This window comes from Cibotium barometz, chromosome 22 (genome assembly GCF_041138505.1).
Source record: "Cibotium barometz isolate CiBa-2024 chromosome 22, ASM4113850v1, whole genome shotgun sequence".
NCBI lineage: Eukaryota > Viridiplantae > Streptophyta > Polypodiopsida > Cyatheales > Cibotiaceae > Cibotium > Cibotium barometz.
Window position 1 is genome coordinate 7,757,690 of NC_141067.1, and position 25,336 is coordinate 7,783,025.

Below are 25,336 nucleotides of genomic sequence, written 5' to 3' on the forward strand. Positions count from 1 at the left end.
GTATCTAGACATTCCATTTGGTGGATGATTTGGAGTGCTTCTCCATGCCTGAAACCAATCTCTACCTCTCATCTCACTTTTCACCTTATTATGCTCCCTCTTGGTTAATACCCATGGTGCGTTGTTTGGTAGGACTATTTTACCACTCTCACTTTCAATTGGCCATGCACTTTGAAGGCGTTCAATGTTTTGTAAGTCATCCCTTGCACCCTTTGTATCTCTTTTACTAATTAAATGGTCCCAAATATTCGTTGCCACATTCTTGAAGATATGCATGGGATCTAAGAGATGATTGATTTTTATGTCACACCAATATAAAGAAGATTGAGTGTCTAGACATTCCATTTGGTGGTGGATTTGGAGTGCTTCTCCATGCTTGAAACCAATCTCTACCTCTCATCACAAGTGGTGATACATCATGTGGCACATACTTGGGATGTGAAGGAGGGAGAAATCAATGATGTTTGTCATACACTACCTTCTTAAGTGTAGAGGGTCTTTCCGAAACAAGTGATGGTCCGCAAATTAGACATGCATGATGTTCGGAGGTTGCCAAACCTATTTTAAACTTGAGATGATTTAGATAGAGATATAAACTTAAAGTTTAAAGGCTAAAATTTATGCATATAAGGTTCAAGTAGGTACCTGAGCACTCCAAGAACCCGGGGTCTTGAAATCTCTCAAGTAAGCTATTTATATATATATATATATATATATATATATATATATATATATATATATATATTATTGTAGTCTTTTATGAGGATAAGAAACTAATTTATCTAGTGATTTGTTTTTTTGTAGGCTTCTTCTGGCCACCCTACCCCCACAGGCATACTATCCTCTTTTTTTGTTAGACCCTATAGTCTCTATTTATGTAAGAGAATCAAACACCAATTTTAACAGGCTCAAAGAATGGTTGAGGAGATGACTTTGAAAAGGTGTAATATGCAATTGTTTCTTATAAAATGAGAAGTAAGTATTCTATACTTTTATATATGTCTTGTTTAGTTTTAAATATGTCTTTTTATGCTTCTATATCAATGATCATTTGCTTCTTTTTCTCTTATGTACGAGCCATTGGAGGGTATTTATAATCGATCTCAAGAAAAGAAAGACATGCTTCTTGAATTCCTTGCTTGGTATGCATGGAGAAGCAAAATTGTAAGTTTTTAATTTAAATGGTCACTTGTGTTTAATTATTCATATTGTATTATATTGATTTATATTGTATTAGATTGAATAATCTATGTGGTTTGTTATTTTACAGGGCATCTAAGCACATAATAAGCACATTAGAAACCATCCATCCTCCACTCCTCGACAATATAACTCCACATTAGTTTTTCATTTTGCATGTATGTTATTAGAGTATCAATGACAACTTTAAAGTTTGTAATAGAGCTATTGTTGAGAGTTTTAACAATAATTATCATTGTTATAGGTTCCATCACAAACTCATGGAAGCTCATGTGGATGGAGAGTGGTCACAACAAATACATGGAGATACATGCAATCAAAATTTCCAATATATATATCAAAAAGAGTAGCTATGAATATTTTCAACAGACACATCAAAGAAAGTAGTAAAATTTTTATAAATTTATCTTAAACTTTCATATTAAACTTTCATATCATACTAATATTTACTAAGAATTATATCATAATTCTTTGTAGTTTACGACTTCATGTTACACAGACACATACATATGGTGGGTGAGAGCAAAGGCAATTAGATTAATTCTTAACAATCGTGTAGATCTTCCCGCATATCCAAATTTACCACCACCATCAATCCCACCTAACCCTACAAAGAATCCATTGAAAAGAAAGAACTTCCCACAGTGTCTCCATTGAAATTCAGGTCAAAGAAGAAAACGACATACACAGAGAATAAGGGAAAGGCTTCTCAAAAATAGAAACAGTCTAAGGGAAAAGAGGCCAAGTCAAAGAAAACTAAGTCCAAGAAGTCGAAGAAAACTAAGTCCAAGAAGTCGAAGTCCCAGCCAACCAAGGAATTGGAAGAGGCCAAAGCTTCTATGGACACCGACCAGCCAAAGCAAGAGCCATGGTAGTAGAAAGTTTTATTGTACTCATGATTTATAACCAACCAATTTGTATAGATACTATTGTAATAAATATATATATGAAATCAATATTGAGTTCAGTTTCTCATTTAACACTGGTCATCTTGTCTTAATAATGTTGAATAACTATTTTACAAAATGAATCCACAAGACAAGACAGATGGGTGCAAAATTAAATTGTATTAACAAAACTCCAAGATTATAGGGGATAGTTATTTCATATAACTAAAGGTATTTTCGGATCTTCTTCTCACTGTAATACCATCTACCTTAAATTTTAAAATTTCAAGTCCGATGGTATGGCATTTAATAGAAATTTCAAGGATGTGCACACATCCCTCTCAATGCACATTTTGCATTTATAGGGACAACTCTGTTGTCATCATCACTCAAGTTGATCGTTAGGTCATATTGCACAAATGTTTCCTCTGAATCCAATGGCATGCAAGTCCCGAGCTACTCTTTTTTCATCATCTGTACTCTAAGCTGATGTACAAGGTTTGTCAAGAGATGTTGTATGCCATCACCAGAGAATTAATGCAAGCATTACATTTTATAAAATCACCCCTATGGATGACTTCACTCACTTTCCATTCTACTCCAATTGCATTATCTAAGGCATAATCAAATATATGTGTAGACACCCACATTGCTTTTGTCCTCTGTGTTTTCTTCTCGGTCGAAAACATGCCACAAATACATGGAGAGGTATAAACCATGATACCCTACTCCTCTTAGAAATCCTTCCTGCTTTCATAGACTTCTAAATATCCAAGAAAATCTTGGATTTAAATGCTAATAGAGTACCTTTGTCTGGAAAATCCCAATTTAATGAATTCAGTCTTGGTATAGGAAAACTCTCTAGTCTTACATAAGCGTCTGGTCTTGTAGGGAAAATATAATTAGCGTTGTGTAAAAATATGTGGTTGTTAATGAAAAAAGAAGATGGTTGATCAAAAAATAATACTTTCCCAAGATCAACATGCATGGCTTCGAAAGTCCTAGTGAATGACACCACAAGTTACCACTCAATGCTTATTAATGGGATAAACATCTATCACGTATACAACACATGTAAATAGACCATAGAATCATAAATAACATAAATTAAATTACAAAAAATATCTGACAAGGAGATTGTAAAATGTAGATGCAGGAGTAGAAGGATGCATGTGCATGTCTCTTATTGTGTATGCATGTTGCACCTTTGCCTTCCACCCATCTTTTACTATCTTGAATTCCAACGTATGCCCCTTCCAATGGTATTGTAGTAAGCCTCTTCTTTGCCTTTTTATCCTATGAGGACCTTTGTGTGATGGTTGCATAGTCACCCAATCGTTTAATTTAAAGTTTATGCCTTTCCACACACCTTGATCATCTTTAACATTGTGAAGGATGTATGATGAAATGGCATTAGGAGTGCCCCTCGGGTTAGACTATTGTCTCAACATGTTAGATGATGAATAGAGGAGAGGATGATGCAAAAAGAGGATAAGAAAGGTGTGCAATCACACTAGGGAATTTGAAATGCATTTACTCAAATGTACAACTCGTTTTGGGAGAGAACCTTAATTAATTTTTTTTTTTGAAGTACTAACATTTAGTACGTGGGGGCAAGCCCTTGAAGTTGAAACTCACTAAAGTGAAGTTGAAACTCACTAAAGTGAAGTTGAAACTCACTAAAGTGAAGTTGAAATAGCTACACCATATTACATTAAAGTGGTGATAATCCACTAAAATAGCCAAAACTAGTGAAGTTAGTAAAAAGTGGATATGACACCCAATGTCATATTTATGGTTGAATGTCATGTTTCTATTGGTCCAAAGCTTAATCCAAATCTGGTACAAGTGATTAAAATGTATCCCTTTTTAATGTTTTTGGCCCTAATGATTACCCATTTGGCTGCCATTCTCTCTGCAACATCCACAATGTTTAGAACTCCCAAGCTTGCATTTTTCTTTGGAAGCGTCCAAAAACTTGACAAGCAATGTTAGGGATTTTGTTTCCTAACCATAGAAAATTTCTACACATGGATTAGAACTATGTTAGAAATAGGGTTGCAGGAATGCACACACACACACACACAGTGGAGAAGCTCAAGGGAGCACATAATGAGATAATAGATAGATATAATGAATGTGTATTGTACAAAGATGATAAGTATACCCCAACATGGGTGTATACTAGCACTGGGAAAAAAACCTCCTAAAGAGGGAAAAAGTACCCGACTAGTCCCAGTGTGTTCACTACCAAATATGGCTATAAATTCTCCTTGGAGGTGATGATGTGAATAAGGGATGAGCTGCCAAATATGGCTATAAATTTTCCTTGGGAGTGATGATGTGAATAAGGGGTGAGCTAGCACTAAAAGTACAAAGATGTGCCAAGCTCTCTTTGGACTATGATAAGGAGCCTAAAATAATCCCCAAAGGAAAGTAAGTTCAAAGTTTTACCAAAAGCTTCAAAATTCTCTCATGAGAGAGTCTTCATTAATAAATCTACCATGTTATCCTATGTTAACACAAAAAACAAGTTGATTTCCCCTGTGAAACATCTCTCCCTAATATAATGATAATGCACCTCAATGTGCTTTGTGCAAACATGAAAAAGTGGATTCCTCGCAATTGCCATAGCGCTTTGACTGTCAGTAAAGATGGTAGTGGCAAAAAACTTGCCAATACCCAAATCAGTAAATAAGGTGTGAGCCAAACACACTCAACTGTAGCCGTAAACGCTGTCATTTACTCAACTTCACAGGTAGAAGTGGCCACAATGGGTTGTTGAGCCATGATATACATGAATCACCAAGGCGAAAGCAAAAACCACTCGTGGACACTTGTGTGTCGTAACATCCAACCCAGTCGAAGTCTATGAATGCATGCTGTGATTTATCCCCGTGGGATAAAACAACCCAAAGTGCTTAGTGCCCTTTAGGTCAACGGAACACCCGTTTTACAAACTACCAATGCTTTGTACCTGGGCTATGCATAAATCTGCTCAATACTAAGACCCCATACTAAATGTCAAGCTTGGTGTTACATAAGAATTATATTCAGATTGTGTAGCACTCATCCATTGTTCAGATTCCTTTTCTTCACATCAAAGGGGATAAGTTCCTCTTCATTACACAAACTAGTAATAAGAGCATGACCTGCATCAACATAAGATGCAGATGAGGCATGCACATGTTTTGCTTAGGCAAACAAGTGGCCAATTTATTTGTCACATAATAGTGTTTACACCAGCCATTTTGGCACTTAGTGTTTGCAGTAGCCAATTTGGCATACTTTTTGACTCCTCAATTTTCCCTCTTTCCTCATCAATTGCATCGTCCACATTTGTCTCATCAATAGACTGATCGGTGGGCTAAAAAACATGCTGATTTTTAACTTGTGTGGGCTGGTTTTCAGCATTCCTTTGTGTACCCAAATACTCTACATCAATGTGTCCTACATTGAACAATGAAAGGAGAGTGTTGAATAAGTCCTGCAAAAATACATTTTGCTGTTTTTTACATGAAATCAAGGGTTGAATTGCATCTTCCACAAATACAACATCTCTACTCACAAGAATCCACTCGGTAGCAAGATGATAGAGATGGTAACCTTTACTTTTCAAGATGTGGCTTTGGGCCGAAAGATGCATACAATCAAGACAAAATGGATGAAGAGATGGTTTATGGGAAGGAAAGTATCACCCTCCGTGGTGGAAGGTGTAAGAAAAAGGCACCCACCTACTACAAGTCAACAACACATGCGAGGATGTCAATGTCATTTTGTGGTAAATCGTTTATATGAGGATCATTCTATTACTATGATCTCATACATAAACCCATACCATACTAACAAAGAAGATATGATTTGCCATGGTGCTCCTTGTAAGGATGTGGACCGAAATTACCACATTATTTTTTCTCCATGGATCTCATTAGAAAAAAATTATGGGTTTCAAATATGTTATATAGAGGGTTCTCTCCACAACAAGTATTAGATGGCCACATCCAACACTTACTGGCACGCCAAAACAGTGATGCAAAGTGTCCTATGACAAAGGATGACTTCTTGTCTATTCAAGATATCATGAATATCTCCAAGAAGCTTGCCATTGATAGATATCAATTGCATGATGATGATGCGTTCCTACATCGATAAATTTTTTTTTATTTTTCTCCAGAACTAGGCTTTATCAGAATGAACTCTATCTCCATTGATCTCAAACTATTATTATTAGTTTGACATTTCTCAACGTGTTCTTTTTTTTTGCGAGAACAATAAGTATTTATATTTATATTAACAAGACAAAAGCTACCATTTACAAAAAGGTCCATTTTATACCTAACGTATCCTCCATCCTACACCAATTCCCTATTGAGTAAATTACAAATTTGATCCCACCTCTCATCAGTCCTGAATTTTGAAGGCTTCAATGGTGTCATCCATAGTTTTGGGTGTCAAGAGAAGTCCAAGGCAAAAATTGGGTTCCAAAAGAAACTCAATCCCAAATTTTGGTTGTCAAGCATTGAAGCCTATGTTGATTCTCTCATTTCTAAAAGAAGTCTTATCTCAACATATAAGTTTCAAATTTTAATTTAATTAGTTATCATACTTGATTATATATAATCAAGTTAAAGAATAGGGCGTATGCCCTAGAGGTAGGCAAATAATAACATAAGTTTTAACTACTTAATTTCAACTATCAACTAGTAACTACCTAGTACCTAGTATTATCACTTTGGAAAATATATTATTAAGTAATACTTCAAAACATATAATGGATAATATCTTCTTCTAGTTATTGGAAATAAGTATTTTAGTATATTGCTTTTTAAAAGGCCACCCATAAAAACTCTTTTGTCATTTAAAGGCTAACTCAAAAAGCAAGTTTTCTTCTATGAAGTCTAAGCCCTCATAAAGGGTGTCAACTTGAAGGCCGCCGGCCAAGGTAGGGTTGCAAATTTCAGGCCTACCTCTATCCCTCAACATAAAACATGACTTCTCCCAAGATATGTGATAACCCAATTGCATAGATTCCATAGAGGCAGAAGTACAACCCTTAGGGGTTTGCTCTTTAACCAGTGTATACTTTTATGGCCTTAATTGAAAATCCTTTGGGCAAAAGACCGGTGGTGAAATTTTGGACTAAGGGAGTTACTTTTTTTTTGGGAAAAATAATTATATACTTTTTTTGGGAATAATAATTATATATATTAATATTAAACATAACAGCCCTTTACAAAAAGTTCTCCTACTACAACCCTTCTCCTAGATACATGAGATTTTGAGGCTAGCATACCCTTCAACCATACAAAGATCCTCCAAACTACAATTAAGTAATCTACATATATGAGGTCCAACCTTTCATCTTCCCAAACAAAAGAAGATTGTCCCCATGAAATGTGATATCCTAGCTACATACAGGCAATCATGATGGATTAAGAGATATTACTTTCTCAACGTGTTCTATTGTCTACAAATGTTGAAAATCAAAATTTACCTTTGATTATGAACATTGGAATATTGTAATGTGGTCAAAAAACTTGATCATCAACATTTACTACATTTATATAAATTATATCTATTAACCCCATGAACAACCAAGGCGCACAAGGAGAGGAGAGAAAAAAGAAATCTTGGATTTCTAAAAAATAAGAGGAAAAAATCCCTTCCATTGACCCTTTGTATTCGATTGATCCTTTGTATTCTGATTGACCCTTTGTATTTAAAAAAGAAATTCTAGATTTCTAAAAAATAGGAGGAAAAATTTTTTGCGGGCCAGAAACGTGACAGGCTCCTTTAGTATTGCAATTTACGACGGCTCCAATCACGAGAAGGATAGGGATGGGGAGGTTTTTCTTCATATTGTCGGCCAGTTTGGAGCTCCCATGTCTAATGCAGTGGCAGAGGAGGAGGAGGAGGTGGCCTTTGATGGTGATATTTATGAACTTACATGTGGGGATGCTATATTTGTATTATGCGTGTGGAAGTTTTTTTTACAGAAAGCGTCAAAATTTCATGACAAAACCAAGCAATAAAGTCATTCATTTAAAACAAAGGGGAAGTTAGAGGAGAAAGGAAAACGTACATAATGCTTTTGACTCATTATCAATACGAGTGGTGATGGTTGAGGACAATTGCACTCAAATGCTCAAATAGAGTTCCTCCATCATTCACGAATTGGAATGAGAATATTCTCCCTTTTCATATTGGGCCACGCATCTCCCTACCGTCTTCTCAATAATCTCATAAACAACCTTACCATCCACTACCAATGTCCTGCCAACCTCAGCCTCCAATGTAGATAAGTTTGTGCCACCGTCAAGCACACAATCAACCCACCGTCAGACCTCGCATCAAACCCTCCGTCAGACACAGCCCCACTGTCAACACTTTGGGACACAAATAATAGGTATCATAATGTCAATGATCGCAACTTGACTTACATCACCAAGTCGTAAACAAATTATGTAGTGTCTTCACTGTAGTGTAGCAAAACTACTAACTTGTTGGGTTCATCCCAAGACGATATGTTGGACATAGGCACAAATCTACTCCAATTCAATAAGTAATCCAATCTCTCTCTCTCTTGTCATAGATTTCATGATCTCCTACAATCTCTCTCTCTCTCTCTCTCTCTCTCTCTCTCTCTCTCTCTCTCTCTCACACACACACACACACACACACACACACACACACGTGTACACACAACTTGAAAATTTTATAAATGACCAAAACGATAATTAGAATCATGAATCAACATTATACACAAAAAGTAATACATTCAAAAACTATACGAAAATGTGGTGCCCAAAATGCTTTACATACAAAAGTCCCCATAAGCCATATAGTGGTCACCAAAAAATCTCATAAATATAATAAACTATACTGAAATGTGGTAACCAAAACGTTTCACATATGAAGGTCATCATAACCTATATAAGGACCAGAAAAAAAACTCATATACAATGACCCCATAAGCTATATAGTGGTCACTAAAATATCTCATATATATAATAGATTATATTGAAATGTGGTAACCAAAACATTTCAAATATGAAGGTCATCATAACAACCTATATAAGGACCACTAAAAAAAATCATAACAACGACCCTAAACTGGAAGATACAATATATCTAAGTAGAATCAGATGGTGCCACAGAATCTTGGTGTGCTACAGACGTAGAGCCTCTTTCATTTAAAAAGGCGATGTCTACATGTTGTCCTGTGCGTGCTGCAATGACGCCTATACTCAAAACTCCCAGCTTTATTCTTAAATTGACCTATACCTAGGTAATACATAGAAACCCGTTAAAAACTTTGGATTTTTTAGATAAAAGAGCTTTACAATCATAAAATCATAATATTTAACATACCCTGGTCTCAATAAACGACATACTTTCATGGATAGGCGTATAGGAAGGCCTCAAAAAGCTATACATATAGTCATCATTATGACCATGCCCAATAGCTTGCCAGTTAGTAGGCTCTCGATAGCCTAAGAAAGACACGATGATGCAATTTGGGCTGCAAGGGCCTGTAACCCTATGAAGATCTACCTTATAAAACCCAAGCAAAACGTATTCTCAATCGAAGAATAAATCACGTACAGAGAGTTTCAATATAAATATATCCACATCAGGAATGAATCTGTTACAAAAAGAAAATCCCTTATACTCACTTATGCATAAAACAAACAACACCCTCTTCTTCAAAAAGAATAATTAGCAACAAAAGATTAAAATATGTACCCACAAAGACTTGCCATCTCGAGGAGGTCAATCAATAAATTGAGCACAGACAGGAGCTCTCCATCGAAAGGGATCTACATATTTTCTTAGGTAAATAACTTTAGTGTTATTAAAAACACAAGCTAAATGCTGAGCACATGCACATTTATGTACCTTTAACTTAAGTAGCAGGTGACAAATGTAAAGGATCATGTCATCCTAATCCTCTTTAAAGTACATACATGTCAATGTGTATGTAGAGGCTAAAATAGAAATAATTATAAGCACACAAAAGTTCTCAAACTTAATATGTATCACATAGATAGCCAATAAAATAGACTACCTATACTCTGAACTTGACCTATACCTAGTTAATATATACAACCCATAAGAACTTTGGATTTTCAAATTAAAGACAAAGAACTCTACGATCATACAATCATGATGTTCAATGAGCCTTGGTCAATAGATGTTCCATCTTCTTCAACAGGAGTATAGATTAACCTCAAAAAAGCTATATAAATAGTTGTCAGTACAACCATACCCCATAGGCTCTCAATTTAATAGGCTTTTAGAAGCCAAAAAGAACATATCAATACAAAATGGACTCTTAAAGCCTACACCCCATCAAGCTAAAACAAAACACTCACTCAAGATCAGTAAGGATCATGTCCAAAAAGTCAAAATAAACATAGATACTATAATTGTTATCATAACACTATCCCTTATACTCATGTATGTACCAGAGAACACTATCTCTTTCACAAAGAATAATCAACAAAAAAGGTTAGAATATTAACTCTCAAATTTTGCCCCATATCTAAGAGCTCAACCAATAACTGAGTAGGAACAAGAGCTCTCCATAGAAAGGAATCTGCATAATTTCTTAGGTAAAAGTACTTTAGTGTTGTTATTGAAGACACATAAGGAAGACCCTTAGTACTTTTACAAGAGTCATCTCGCAAGAAACATAAAAGGAGTCAGAGGGGTTAGCACAAAACTCCTCATTCTAATCTCATAGTGAAAGTACCCCTTAGTTCACATTAAATGTTTCACACCATTGCACTGATGGCATATAATCCTTTAACTTTTGTATTTCCTTCAAGGGGGTCACTCATAAATATGTAAGAATAGCACATGGGTTCAACAGAAGGGATTTTTAAAATCCCCTTTTTACACATTTTTTTTACATACAAAAGGGTATCAATTAAAGGGGGTAGGTTGAATAGAAAAAAGGTATGATTTATTCATGAAAAATTCACACATAAGGGATTTTTAAAATAGGCCTTGAACGCACGTGATACAAAGGGTTTACTTATAGTGAGCCCCCCGAGGTATTTCATTGAGCACCAAATGGTTTTTCTTTGAAGTAGAATTTTATAGACCTTAAAGAGCTATAGTTTTTCTTTTGTTATATTAATTAATTAATGGCCACTACTCTGTATGAGTCATTAAGGCCGTATGTGAGTGCTCTTGTTGGAAGAGACTCACTGAGTCCTTGGGCCATCCCCCTTCCTAGACTAGTCAGTATGTCCAAGGTGTGGGCATCCAAGAAAGGGTTGGTACTTATAGGATTTGCGGGAATGTTAGGCAAGGGACCAAAGCCTGGTGGATCGAGGTGACAGGGGGTGTAAAATCCGATGATACGCTTGTTATTATAGGCATGGCCAATGGCACTGGGAGGTGAATTTGTGGCATGGATCTTAATGGCTCGAAGATGTCAGCCATTCTTGGCAATCTCTCCATCGTGGCCATGTTGGAGTGCCTAAATGCTCCTTAATAAGCAATTACAGTTTTTTTTTTAATTTTTAAACTTTCCCACAGCAGCTTGTTACAGCCTCAAGAGGCTTGGCGTACTTTTCGTTGGATCAAACGGGTGTCCGTTTGCCCTAATTAACTTAGGCGCTATACGCACGCAAACGATCTTAGATATATTTTTCTAGAAAAAGCGTATGCTAGGAACTTCCCAGATGGAAGAGGAGGTCCTAAAACCTATTTTCCATCACTGTCTCAAGAAGAATTTTTTTGAGAATTTTTTTCCATGTCTCGTACATTTTTGTGGTTTTTGGGTTGTTTTTTTGCTTAGATTTTCGAGTCGAATTTTGAGGCTGTTGGTTGAAGGCCAAAATGATCAATTTTGGCTTCGGACGACCAGTCCAAAGTCGAAGAGCTCAATGTCAGCTTTTCGATGAGCCCTAAGGTGCCTTCACTTGGATATAAGGTTTAGGAGATATGGAGGACGGGCCTCAAAACAGGGGTGTTTTTCAGTCTTTTTTTTCCCACGTGAAACTGGTGTTTCACGCCGGACTTCACGAAAAATTAAATTTCATTTTTTTGGCCGCATGAACTGGTGTTTCACACCATGAAACGGTTTTTACGTCGTGAACCGGACTTCACGTGGAAATTAAATTTCGATTTTTTTTTTTTGGTCGCGTGAACTAGTGTTTCATGTTGTGAAACAGTTTTCATGTGAACCGGATTTCACGTGAAAATTAAATTTTGATTTTTATTTATTTATTTATTTATTTAACCACGAATTGGTGTTTCACATTGTGAATCGGACTTCACGTGGAAATTAAATTTCGAATTTTTTTGGGATCGCGAACTAGTGTTTCACGTCGTGAAACGGTTTTCACGTGTGAACCGGATTTCACGCGAAAATTAAAGTTTAATTTTAATTAATTAATTAATAATAATATTATTTTTTATCGCGTGAACTGGTGTTTCACGCTGTGAAACGGTTTTCATGCTGTGAATCGGACTTCACGTGGAAATTAAATTTTTTTTTTTTTTGAGCAGCATGAACTAGTGTTTCACGTTGTGAAACAGTTTTCACGTGTGAGCCGAATTTCACGCGAAAATTAAATTTTGATTGATTGATTGATTTATTTATTTTTACTGCGTTGAACTAGTGTTTCACGTCGTGTGAAACAATTTTTATGCCGTGAACTGGACTTCACGTGGAAATTAAATTTTTATATTTTTTTTGAAGTCCAGTGGGAAATATAAATTTTTCTTTTTGGGGAGAATATTTTTTGAATTTAAAATGAAAGGGATATGGGCATTTTTTCCAAAAAGATGAGTGGAATAAAAAAGTCAACCTTTTAAATGACACCCCTTATACCCTTCATAAATGACCCCCAAAATGGACAAATTGACAACTCATGAGCATCTTCTCATTGAGTGCTCATTAGCCTTAATGAGTTATGTAAAAAAGTGATTAAGAATTAATCCAAGATTAATTCTTTCACTAATCTTTTTCTCTTTATACTAATTAAGAACTCTGATTAACCACTAATCTCTCATTAATTCACACAAGTGAGCATATCATTGGATAGAGCAAGAAAAACTAATCTGTGTGCATCAAAAATTGGGTAAATTAATCTAGATTAGGAGATTAATTAGACTCTTAATTATAGTTTTCTCTTTAAGACTAAATTAAGAAAAGAGAGTCAAATTTCTCCAATTGATCAAAAAAATTGATGTGATTAGGTGTTTTGATGTATCTAGATGCTCTCAAAACATTTCAAAACCTCAATTTCGGCTACTCATATGATCAATTTAGACTCCAATTAATACATTTTCTAAAATTTTGGCCTCTTGAAACAAGATTAATCACCCTTAATGACAAAAACCAGTCCATTAAGAGAAATTAGTCATATTCAAGGATTTTTTGATGGTTTTGAGAAATGTTTTGAAAGATTAAGCTACTCCTAATACTTGCTAACAATCTAATCCAAATAATTTTAACAAAAAACACACAATTAAACTAGAATTAATGATCTTAGATCTATGTTTAAACTAAAGAGAGCTAACTTTCACTGAGAAATGCATCTCTTGCATTGTTTGATGCAATGGATGAAAACTAAGCCTAATAAAAACTATGTGCAAGTCCTAAGAACATGAAAAACCACAAAAACAACAACAAATTAATCTAAAAATTAAGCAAAAAACATTCTTTTCAAAAACAAAAAAGAGAGCTATTTTACACCAAATCTCACACAAATTACCATCACTTAGGACTTCATCCTAACTTGCTACCACACGCTCTTGAAGTGGGAATCGCCCCATAAATACTCCGTCACATAACATTACGGGTGCCCGTCCAAGTTATAGCTTTGGACACTATTGCTTTATATCTTGAATGTATGACCCTTTGGTGTATCTACCATGACTCCTTGATGTAAAATAATGGCGGTAGCTCTTGTTAATCCTAGAATTGGATTAACAGCATATAAAAATTATCCATTTATAGATTTCTCATTGTTGTAGGAAAACATATCTAAGACAGACTCAATCAGATTGTTAGTGAGAAGCTAAATAAGAACAACTTGCATTCTTGGAAGTTTAGAATGACCAATTTCCTAATGCGTGAAAGATTTCGGGACCATATCAAAGGAGATAATGAGGAGCCTCAAGAGTTATTTGAGGAGAATGTCACTCTAGCAGATATAAATGCATTTAAGGACTGGAATTAGGGTGCTAGGAAAGTTGTATTGGCTTTCGATCAGTGTCACAAACACAATGATAAGACATATACATGACACCAACACTCCAGTAGTTGCATGGCAAAACCTGGTGTGCAGATGTTCTAAACTAATACAAAGAAAAGAAAACTGTAACTAAAACAAGAGCTGTATATAGTGGAAAAGAAAAGCATGTCTATCAATAAGTATGCTTTAAAGATCAAGGGCATTGTTCAATCTCTTGGGTTTATCAATGTATCGGTGGAAGATGATGATTTGGTGAATGTCTGTTTGAATGGGCTTGGCAAAGAGTACAAGCCATTCAAGAGCTCCATTGTAGTCTGAGAGAATATTCCTAACTTTTGGGACTTGGTATCTATGCTAATAATAGAAGAAAAGTCTTTACTCTTCTTCACAAAGTAAGAAGAGTCTATTTGAATGTCTGTTTGATTTGGTGAATGTCTGTTTGAATGGGATTGGCAAAGAGTACAAGCCATTCAAGAGTTCCATTGTAGTCTGAGAGAATATTTCTAACTTTCAGGACTTGGTATCTATGCTAATAATAGAAGAAAAGTCTTTAGCAAAGAAATCAGAGTGTGCAAATAGCATAGAGGGCTATCTATTATTGTGGCAAACTAGGGCACATGGCAATAAAGAAGTAGAATAACATTAAAAGTGGAAAGTTGTAGCAAGGTAATTATGCATCAACTAGTAAACATGGTTGGTGATGACAGAAGTGAGCAGCTGTTTATGATGTAGCACATGCTTAGTTCCACAATAGGAGATGTTTTAGGATCTCTCAAGATATATGGTATGTGGATTTTGGTGCCTCTAAGTACATGACCAATCATGGTGAGTGGTTTAGAGACATGTAGAAAATGAAAAAACTAGGTTATGTAGAAACAGGTGATAATACTGCACATCCCATTGCACATGTTGGTAAAGTGCCATTGTCTATGTAGGATGGCAAAATGAAGTACTTGGCAGATGTACTTCATGTTCTAAATATTACAAAGAATGTGGTTTCTATTAGACAGATGGTTGAGCAGGGTCTGCAAGTGAGGTTTAATCCTTAAGGGTGTTTTATGGAAGACTTCAAAAATCGGTGTTGCTTGGTAACATAAATGACATGATGTTTACTTTGGATGTGAATATGCCTGAGGTAAAAGGCAGCCATATTTGCACATGTAACAGGTGTCATTGCAGATATTGACATAGGCACAAGCACATTGGTCATGTGAATATACAGCGATTGAAGTCTATGTAGGCCCAAAATATTGTTGCAGGTTTGCCAAAGTTTAAGGTTGATGGTATGCATAAAGTATGTGCAGCATGCCAGCTTGGTAAGTAGGCCAAACATGCTTTTCCACATGAAAAGCATGTCAGTGCAAGGCCATTAGATGTTATACATTCAAATGTATGGGGACCGACTAAGATTCAATAATTGTAGGTTGTAGGTATTATGTTACATTCATTAATGACCACATTAAGAAAGTGTGATTTTACTTCATGAAGGAGAAAAGTGAGGTATTTGCTCACTTTCAAAGGTTTAAAGCTTAGTCGAGAAGGAAAAAGGCATGCAAAAAAAAAAGTCTAAGATTAGATGGTGGGGGAGAATATTTCTCCAACGAGTTCAAAAATTTCCTAAGAAAGCAGGGAATCAAGAGACAGTTTACATGCAGGTACACTCTACAACAATAGAGTGGTGTTACAAAAAGAAAAAATAGGGCAAGGAATCAAGAGATAGAAGCAATAGCAACTGCTGTGTACATTATGAACATGACACCCACTATAGTTGTTAACATTGTTGGCGGACAAAATAGGTAGTATTTCTTGAAAACGAGAAACATTTGGCATCTTTCAAAGATTTCATAAAAAAACTTTAGTTGTTTTTACCTCTTTTTAAAAACTGGTCTATGCATGCGTACAACATTGCCAAAAATGATAATATTTTGGGCACTTTACGAACATGCCAAAATAGAGACAATGCTTATTATTTCCATCTTCAATCCATTAAAAAAATGATACGACTATAAAAAGAGGCTATTTTCTAAACATATAGCTTATGGCATAGTTATGATTCCTTATAATCATTGCTACACCATCACTAGTTGACGTGCCTTTCCCTGAGAAGGTAGACGAGGCATCCTCTTCTTCACTATCCACAAATATTTTTTTTTTCTTTTATATGTGTACACTTGAAGCTGAGACTCCTTGGGTCATCTGCCATGTTAGCATATGATTGAGGATATGCTACAAAGTGCAACTATAAAAAACTATTTGTATAATTATATTACAAAAGCGTTATCTTGATACAATTATTATCTTAATTATAAAATCCTATTTTGGCTCTTGAGATGAGAGTAGTATTAAAATCCATTTTGAAGCTCTTGAGTATCACAATTTCTTAATTGATACTATATACTTTTTAAAAAAGAGTTCATTATGTATATATTAATTTTAAAATATCATGAATAAGCTATTTAAAAGTTGTATAATTTTGAAAATAATTTCACACTCATTTTTAAAGAAGATGTGTCCTTGATGTGACAAAAAAGGGCTAAATGGTAATCAGCACCACCATCGTGATGATAGGTTGCAAGCCATACACTCTCTAGATGTGAAGCCTCTGATCGAGCAACACGTGGCCATGGTTATCAATGGGAAGGATCGACCCAACCATTCTTTTGAGCTGCATGCATTCGCACGCGTGTGCAAGTTCGAGATGGGCCAGATGTACGCAGCCTCCGTGATGCATGGATACTTCCTCACACGTGTGCACCAGAGGTTCAAGCTTGACCGAGGGCTGGAGCTAGAGGCGGGTCGTTCTATGGGGCTCGCCACCATCAAGGCTTACATGAAGGATGGGTTTGATGCAAAGACCCTGCATCAAACTAGTAGAATGACATGTACCCACAGCGTGGATGTGATTGAGCGGCATGTTGAAGCACTATTTGGCAAGCCCCCCGTTCACATGCAACAGCTAGAACATAGAAGACCCCTACACGGCACTACCACCACCACCATGAACATACAGCTGAGTTTCGTCAAGAGCCTCATCCTTGAAGCATTGGCATTTGGTGCACTCTTGTGGGACGTGGAGAACAATTTCATCCCCCAATTTTTTCCTCTTTGCCTTGAGGATTAGAGACAACAAATGTTGCATGAAAAGAACTTCTTATGGGCCCCTATGTTGACAAAGGTTGTTTTACTCCTTGGCTAGACCTCTTTATCATTTGGTGTAATTGGGGTATTCACAATTGGATTCATGCTACTTCTTCTTGGATTCATGTAGGTTCTTCTTGTATCCTTGCCCTGGGGCAATACAAATGTATAATATCACACGAGTTAACCACCAAAATATATATATAATGTATACAAGGGGTGTATTAGTAGGACTCCTTTTTAGAGTAATTATATAGGTGGGGTTTCTAAAATATACATACTTTAGATCCTCTAATTAAGAGAAGTTTATACAAATGTATAATATCACATGAGTTAACCACCAATATAGATAGTGTATACAAAGGGTGTATTAATAGGACTCTTTTAGCGTAACTATATAGGTGGGGTTTCTAAAACGTAGGAGGATGAATGTACACGTACATTAGACCCTCGAATTAAAAGGAGAATTTATGCATTTGGGGGTCCTTAAATGGGGGTCATTTTAGAGGTCCTGAAAAAGACTCAAAAATGTATACAAGGGTTTGTTAATATTGGCTTCAATAGAAGTGATAGGAGAATTTCTTAAAGAGGACCACCCTAGGACACTAGCACGTGTAAATAGGTCGAAAGCACTGAACGTAGATCTTACTTGCCCCCACCATGCAAGGGATCATTGACATTGATTGTTCGTACTAGCTTGATCAAGTCAATGAATGATGTTAGCACCGAATCTACCACTTTACACCAACCCAACTTCTCTTCCACTAAGCTGCCTAACCCTGTCGATAGCTCTAGCTCCAAAAGTCTCTTCTCTATGTCTAAGAACCATCGTTGATTTCAAATACTACAAGCTATATCTTGTGCATGCACACATGTCTTATTGGAAATTTCCTTTTTAAAATATAGACAATGTTTGTCTAAAACATGTAGGATTGGGGTGTGCCTTCTAGCCACCAATCTTGTATTACATATTGTTTTGTATTATTGTTTGCCCTTAGCCTTCCCTTGCTTATGAAGGAAATGGGACTCTAAGAGGTTGTATTTTTTTGTTCCAAGAATGTTATCAACATTTCACTGTCCAATATTAGTAGGAAAAATGGGAGGCCTTTGTGTTAATTTTTTTGTTTGTGCTGCCTATAGCATCTTACAAATAACAAAATGTTGGTAGCATTTGATGTTTTTAGTGTTCACAATCAAAGGCTCCTTGGGCCTTATATGATTATGACTTCAATAATATGATTATTTTTTCCTCTAGGATATGAAAATGGAGAGCTTTGATAAGAGTAATATTTAGTTGTTTGAGTCATGGTTCCATAACAAATCAAGTTTAAAGTTATGGTATCAATGTTTACTTTGGTTTGCATCTACGGTATGAGAGAACTTTACTCTCCTAAGTCATGGTTCTATCAAAATTTTAGTTTAAAAAAAAGCACATTTCTTTAATGCATGATTGACCATTACGAAAGCCCATGTATACATACTAAATGAGACAAAAGAAACTTAAATAGGGGCTATTTTAGGGGTCTTTAAAAAATGGCTCAAAAATATGTGTAGTGGTTTTTTAATATGGAGTTCAGCACATGTGATAAGAGCATTTCTTAAAGAGTGACCACCCTAGGATGCTAGCATATGTATATAGGTCGAAAATACTAAATGTAGATCTAGCTTGTGCCCATCGTCCAAGGGATCATCATCGACATTATTGTCTGTCCCCATCGTTCAAGGGATTGTCAACATTGCTGTTCATAATAGCTTGATTGAGTCAATGAATGTTAGCACCAACTCTTACCACTTTGTGCCAACCGAACTTCTCTTCCACTAAGCTGCCCAAGTGTACTGATAGCTCCAGCTTCAAAAGTCTCTTCTCTAAGTCTAAGAAGCATCGCTGATTTCAAATACTACAAGCTATAGCTTGCACATGCGCACGTGTCTCTTCATGTGGCAAGTCTTATCATTTTTTTTAAAAAAAGATAGAGAATGTTTATCTAAAACATGTAGGATTAGCTAGTAATGTTGTAATAAATATTGGTTCGTATTGTTGTTTACCCTTAGCTTGCCCTTTCTTATAAAGGAAACGAGACTCAAGGAGGTTTTATTTTTTGTTCTAAGAAATTTTCATTGTTCAAATTAATAGGAAAAATGGGCCTTTGTGTTAAATTTCTTATTTGTGCTTGCCTAGCATCTTACACAACAAAGAGATGTTAGTATCAATTGAGGTTTCAGTGTCCACAATCAAAGGCTCCTTGGGCCTTATGTAATTATGACTTCTATTATGTGATTATGTTTGCTGCTACCTAGGATATGCGAATTGAGAGATTTGATGAGAGAAATATTTAGTTGTTTAAGTCATGGATCCATAACAAATTAAGTTCAAAGTTAAGGGTGGTTATACAATAAGGGTCCTCACTTTGGTTCACCTTCGAAGATTTTTTTATAATGAAAAAGAGCCTTTTTTTCACTAAAAATGGCTAATCTCGCTCACTTGGCTAAGGGATTTGATATTGAGCTCTTTGAATAAAACATTACACCATTAATCGTGTGCACTTAAACATATGGTCGGATCGAAAATCAAAAACTTCATATGTAAAATTTCCTATGTCACAAATATAGTGTATATGGCATGTATATGGCATGTCCCAAACTTGAATGAGTATGATCATAAAATGTTAATAACTCCAATTGTATCTCCACTTGGTACACAAGAAAGGTGATCTTAACTTGATTTTTTAAGTAATTTTTGTATGTAATTTTAATTTCAAATAAATTATTATATATTTTAAATGTATACAAAAGAGTAGTTTTTTTTTGTATAGTACATCTTTATAACAAAATTTATTTATTTTTACTTGATTGAATTATCCAAGGATAGATAATTATGAGAAAAATATGACCATATGGTCAAACTATATTTTTAACTAGTTAGATTTTCCAAGGTCTCGATTAGAAATTTACTTCAAAGTGTAAGAAAAAATGAATATAATTAGTAAATTAGTTATAAAAATTCATTTTTATGTGATAATGTAATAATTTTATGTGAGAAAGTAGTGCTAATCATGGTGAATCTTTGCCAAAAAAATCTGTTTAATATGAGTAAGAAAACATATATTTTTATCCATTTTATGTGATAATAGCTTTATTTCAGTAGTTTCTTCCCTTTCAAGCCTAAACCCAAGCCTAACTAGGCTTGTTAATGCATTTTAGGTTATGTACCAAGCCTAGGTGGAGACCCTTAAGATCATAGCCATGCATGCGCCGACGTGTCTACTAACACGTCACCTACACATGGTATACATTCCACCTTAATGTACTATCTCAATGTGCCACCTCATCATTAATGACATGGCATGCCACCTCATTAGATGCCATATTACATGCATTAAGACATCATCAAGGAGAGAGAGCTTACACCTCACTTTAATTTCCACATCATTAGTCTATTATCGAAACATCCACCATGGATTTATCACATCATCTTGAATTGGTGCCACGTCACACACATGTATGTATGCCATGTTAGTAATACATCCTACCATGTCATCATCACTCCATGCATAGTTGCATCTATTCATAGTTTCACATGCATGTAAAATATATATTTTTAGTTCATAGACAATCCATGTATATGTATGTAAAATACTCTTATGATATCTATTTTTTATGCAAATTAAAAAAATACTATTACACCTGTATAATTTTAAAAAACTTATTTCAAAATTAGCTATTTATTAATTTATGTTATATATATATAATTTAAAGGTATTTTTTTAAATCTTTTTTATTTTTTAAAGTTAATTTATTTTTTTTAAATTAATAAAAATTTAAATAAAATAATATATTATTTTATAGTTGAAAGAAATATATTCTACGTCTTCTTCTTTAAAAAAAGATTTTAATTATTTTTTAAAATTATTGTTTTAAAAAATATATATTATATCAACTTCTTTCCCATTTTAAAAATCTAACCAAAGATATAATGTATATTTACTTTAAAAAAGTATCTGTCAATCCATAATCATCTAGTTTAATAAGGAAAATGTTACCTTATGAATTAGAATATCCAATATAATGCAAGATAAGAGAGTGTTGTTTCCTAAAAATGTACACACTTCTATACTCATTTTATTCAATCATAGCTTAGTGTCTAGTCTTCATAGCATTTTAGAGAAAACCGGCTTACAAAGTCATAGGAGTAATAAATCTAATGAGCATAGAAACCTCCCCCTCCCCCCGTGCCCCCACCCCCGGCCCCGCCCTGGGGCACACGCATGCTTATGAGGCTTAAAAAGCCAAGAGAAAGAGGATAGCTCGCGAGTGAAAAAGAGAGTGGAGAGCATGCCAATGGACAACCTCTTGAACATTGGTGGGCGACCACCACCCTCACCTCCTCCGTATGAACCTCTACTATTGCCCTGCTTGGTTTGGATGAAGCATGTGAGTCTTCCTTTCCTCCTCCTCCTCCTCCTAGTGAGAGCGTGGATGTAAGAGCCACCATAGAGCTAGCCATACATCGTCGTGTATCCAAGATCATTCATAACTTTTTTCAAGATCTCGCTCCCTTGTCACAATCTATTGTTCTCATATCCCTTATTGACCATCGTGACCTAACCGAGTTAAAAAAAAGCCTCCCATTTTTCCTACTAATATTGGACAGTGAAATGTTGATAACATTCTTGGAGCAAAAAGAACAACCTCTTAGAGTCCCGTTTCCTTCATAAGCAAAGGCAGGCTAAGGGAAACAACAATACAAAACAATATTTACTACAAGATTGGTGGTTGGAAAGCACACCCCAATCCTACATGTTTTAGATAAACATTCTCTATATTTTAAAAGCAAAATTCCAATAAGACATTCCATCATGGGACATGTGTGCATGCACAAGACATAGCTTGTAGTATTTGAAGTGCTTAGACTTAGAGAAGAGACTTTTGAAGCTAGAGCTATTGATGGGCTTGGGCAGCTTAGTGGGAGAGAAGTTAGGTTAATAGTGTAAAGTTGTAGAGTTGGTGCTAACATTCATTGACTCGATCAAGCTAACTAGTACGAACAACAATGTGACAATCCCTTGCATGGTGGGGGCAAGATAGATCTAACATTCAGTGATTTCCACCTATTTACAAATGCTATCATCCTAGGGTGGTCACTCTTTAAGAAATGCTCCTATCACTTCTATTAAAGCCCATATTAACAAACCCTTGTATACATTTTTTTAGCCTTTTTCAAGACCTCTAAAATGACTGTTATTTAAGGACCCATAATGTATAAAACCTCCTTTTAATTAGAGGGTCTAATGTATGTATACATTCATCCTCCTAAACCCCACCTATATAGTTCGTACTCTTTTTTATATATATATATATATATATAAACTAAAATCCTTTACATCAAAGTAACTAGAGCCTTTAGCATCAAAATATTTGGAGCCCTACATTTGTTTATACAGTCAGACCCTGCTCAAAAGATCATCAATTAATACCCATCTCTCATCCTCAACTACAAAGGAGGATTTCTCCCATGAAATTTGACACCCAAGCTAAATGCAAGCTTCCATAAGACTTTCTGTTGTGCACCCTTTAGGTGATTGCTGCTCCAAAACCTCCCCTTTCTTGAACCAAACTTTAACCGTTGGTCCAGTACCCAAAGGGTTCTCAATGAATGCTACAAAGTTGTAGTCCATTTGTTTTACTTTCTTGTACCACCTTTTAGTTTTTGGCCCATATTTCACTGGCCTTTCCTTGTCTTGGGCTATGTACAACCTGAATACACCAACACAAAAAAAATAGTTATGCTCAACCTAGTATGCCTACAAATTTCCCCTTTCATAGGTGAGATCAAGAGATCAAGAGATAGCTGCCTGAGATTTTGTATCATTTGCACCATCACATCCTTGTTCAACTTATTTACCAAATGAATAGACCAAAACATATATATGCACTTATACATCAATCTTGTTGTGTCCAACCCGTATCAGCAGCTTTTTGAAAAACAATGCAATTTCTAGTGTTCCAAATTTTCCACAGACAGCAAAATCTTATAATGTTAAACACAGAGTCAACACATTCCTCATTAACAGTCCATTTCCCACACAGTCAGTCCTCCCAAGATCCATGTATCCCAATACAACTATACACCCATCTGCATATTTTGGCCCAAGTACCTCTAATAGCTGGACAATCCCAAAATACATGTTTCTCATCTTTAATAGCAGTTTTGCATCTAGGATAGCATCCACTAGTGAAGTTCTTCTGTATTAGCTTGACTCCCAAGCAAAGGGCTCCCATACATACCCTCCATAGGAAAGTTTGGGCTTTTGTAGGAATATCCAGATCCCAGATACTCTTCCATCTTTTCTTCCAGCTGTGAGGACCCCAGCTTGTTTTTCAGACCTTGTTACAGTATACTACATTGTCCTCACTCTTTCTAAGTTCCTTATATACACAATTAGTGTTTCCCCTATCCAGCTTAGTCCCATTAAACTAGGTCCAGTCCTTAACCCAACATGTGTCATCCTGAGCAGTGGATACCTAGTCTTTCTGTAACTCTTCTAGTATAACTCTAACTAGTTTCCCTTCCCCGTAATTCAGCTCATCCATCTGTTCAGGCTCTTTCCATCCCACCAAAACCCTATCCCAATAGTCAGATAGCTTCTTAAGCCCTTTATTATTCAACCTCCTAGCAGTTTTGAGATCCTAAAGTGCAAGAGGAGGATTGAACTTATGAGTCCACCATATCCCAAGGCATAGCAAAGAGTTCCGTGAGGCCCTAGTGCATCCTTCCCACACTGTGAGAGTCAGGATCTCTTCCCACTTGCTACTAAACATCTTAGCCAAGGTTGATATTGTAATTTTCAAAGGAGCATGTGAAAATAAGTTGTCTTTCCAATCTAGTCCTTACCAATTACCTCGAGACCAAACATGATGGCCTTCAACAATTTCCCTAAAGCATCTTTGTCTAGGTTTCCTCTTGTTGTAGGCATTTAGGAAGCAGTAGTGCAATGATGGCAGTTGTATGAGAAGGGAGGTGAAGAATGCCAAGGCCTCCTTCTTCCTTGGGCAATGTCAATCTATTCAAGGCCAACCAAGCTAGGTTCTGCTTATTACCAGAGTTGCCATTCCTCCATAGAAACTCTCTAATGGGTTTTATATTTTTCTGCCAATGGCCCAAAGTTTAATATTGGACATAAAAACATGATATAGGCATTTAATATCCCAATCAGTAAGCTGTTTGTTAGTTACATCCACTCCAAATGGTACCCCAAGGTGCCTAAATATCTGTCCTCTTCCGATGACTTCACAACCCCTTCTCTCTGTTGAAAATACAAGTGAATAGGGTGTGTGTGGGAACAAGCTCTTGGATAGAGGCTGTAAAAGAGGAGATGTAATTGTGAAAGAACCTGTGAAAAGGTGAGAAGAATCTACTGGGAGAGAATAATGGGTAGCATGAGGGAATTTAGGAGTGTGGAGATATTCTGGGAGATATTCAGGGAAAAGAGAAGAGGTGGAGAGAATCAGGCAAGAGGTGGAGATATTCAGGGAGTGAATCATGGAGAAATCAATGGGATTTGATGCTTGATGTAAACACTATAAATTGAGGCATAGCCCTAATGAGAATTTGCTGGTTTTTGAGTATCCATGCCTACATTAATCTATCTGCTAATTATTCACTAATTACGTGTTAATCATTTGCTAATCACTTTCTTAATCATGTTGATTCTAGTGTTTGATCCACCATAGCTCATCATTCAGCTCAAATTTCAACATGGTATCAGAGCCATGCCTAGAATCAACCAGATTTATGAGCCCATTAGTGAATTAATTAGGATTAGTAGAAAATTAGCAAAATAATCAATTTTTAGTGAGTTTTTTCATTTCCCCTTCACCCCCAGTCAGTGGAGG

The 25,336-nt window shown here is 35.7% G+C and overlaps 1 protein-coding gene across 1 annotated transcript in view; it reads left to right on the forward strand.

The window, feature by feature from the left end:
- LOC147626208 (UV-B-induced protein At3g17800, chloroplastic-like) overlaps positions 1-18,519 on the forward strand; it is a 51,381-nt gene extending 32,862 nt beyond the window's left edge. Inside the window, exon 2 of the mRNA XM_086816236.1 lies at positions 16,854-18,519. Within this exon, the coding sequence (XP_086672362.1) occupies positions 16,854-17,426 (573 nt within the window). The 3' untranslated portion in view covers positions 17,427-18,519. The remainder of the gene's footprint in view (positions 1-16,853) is intronic.
- The last annotated feature ends 6,817 nt before the right edge of the window (positions 18,520-25,336 follow it).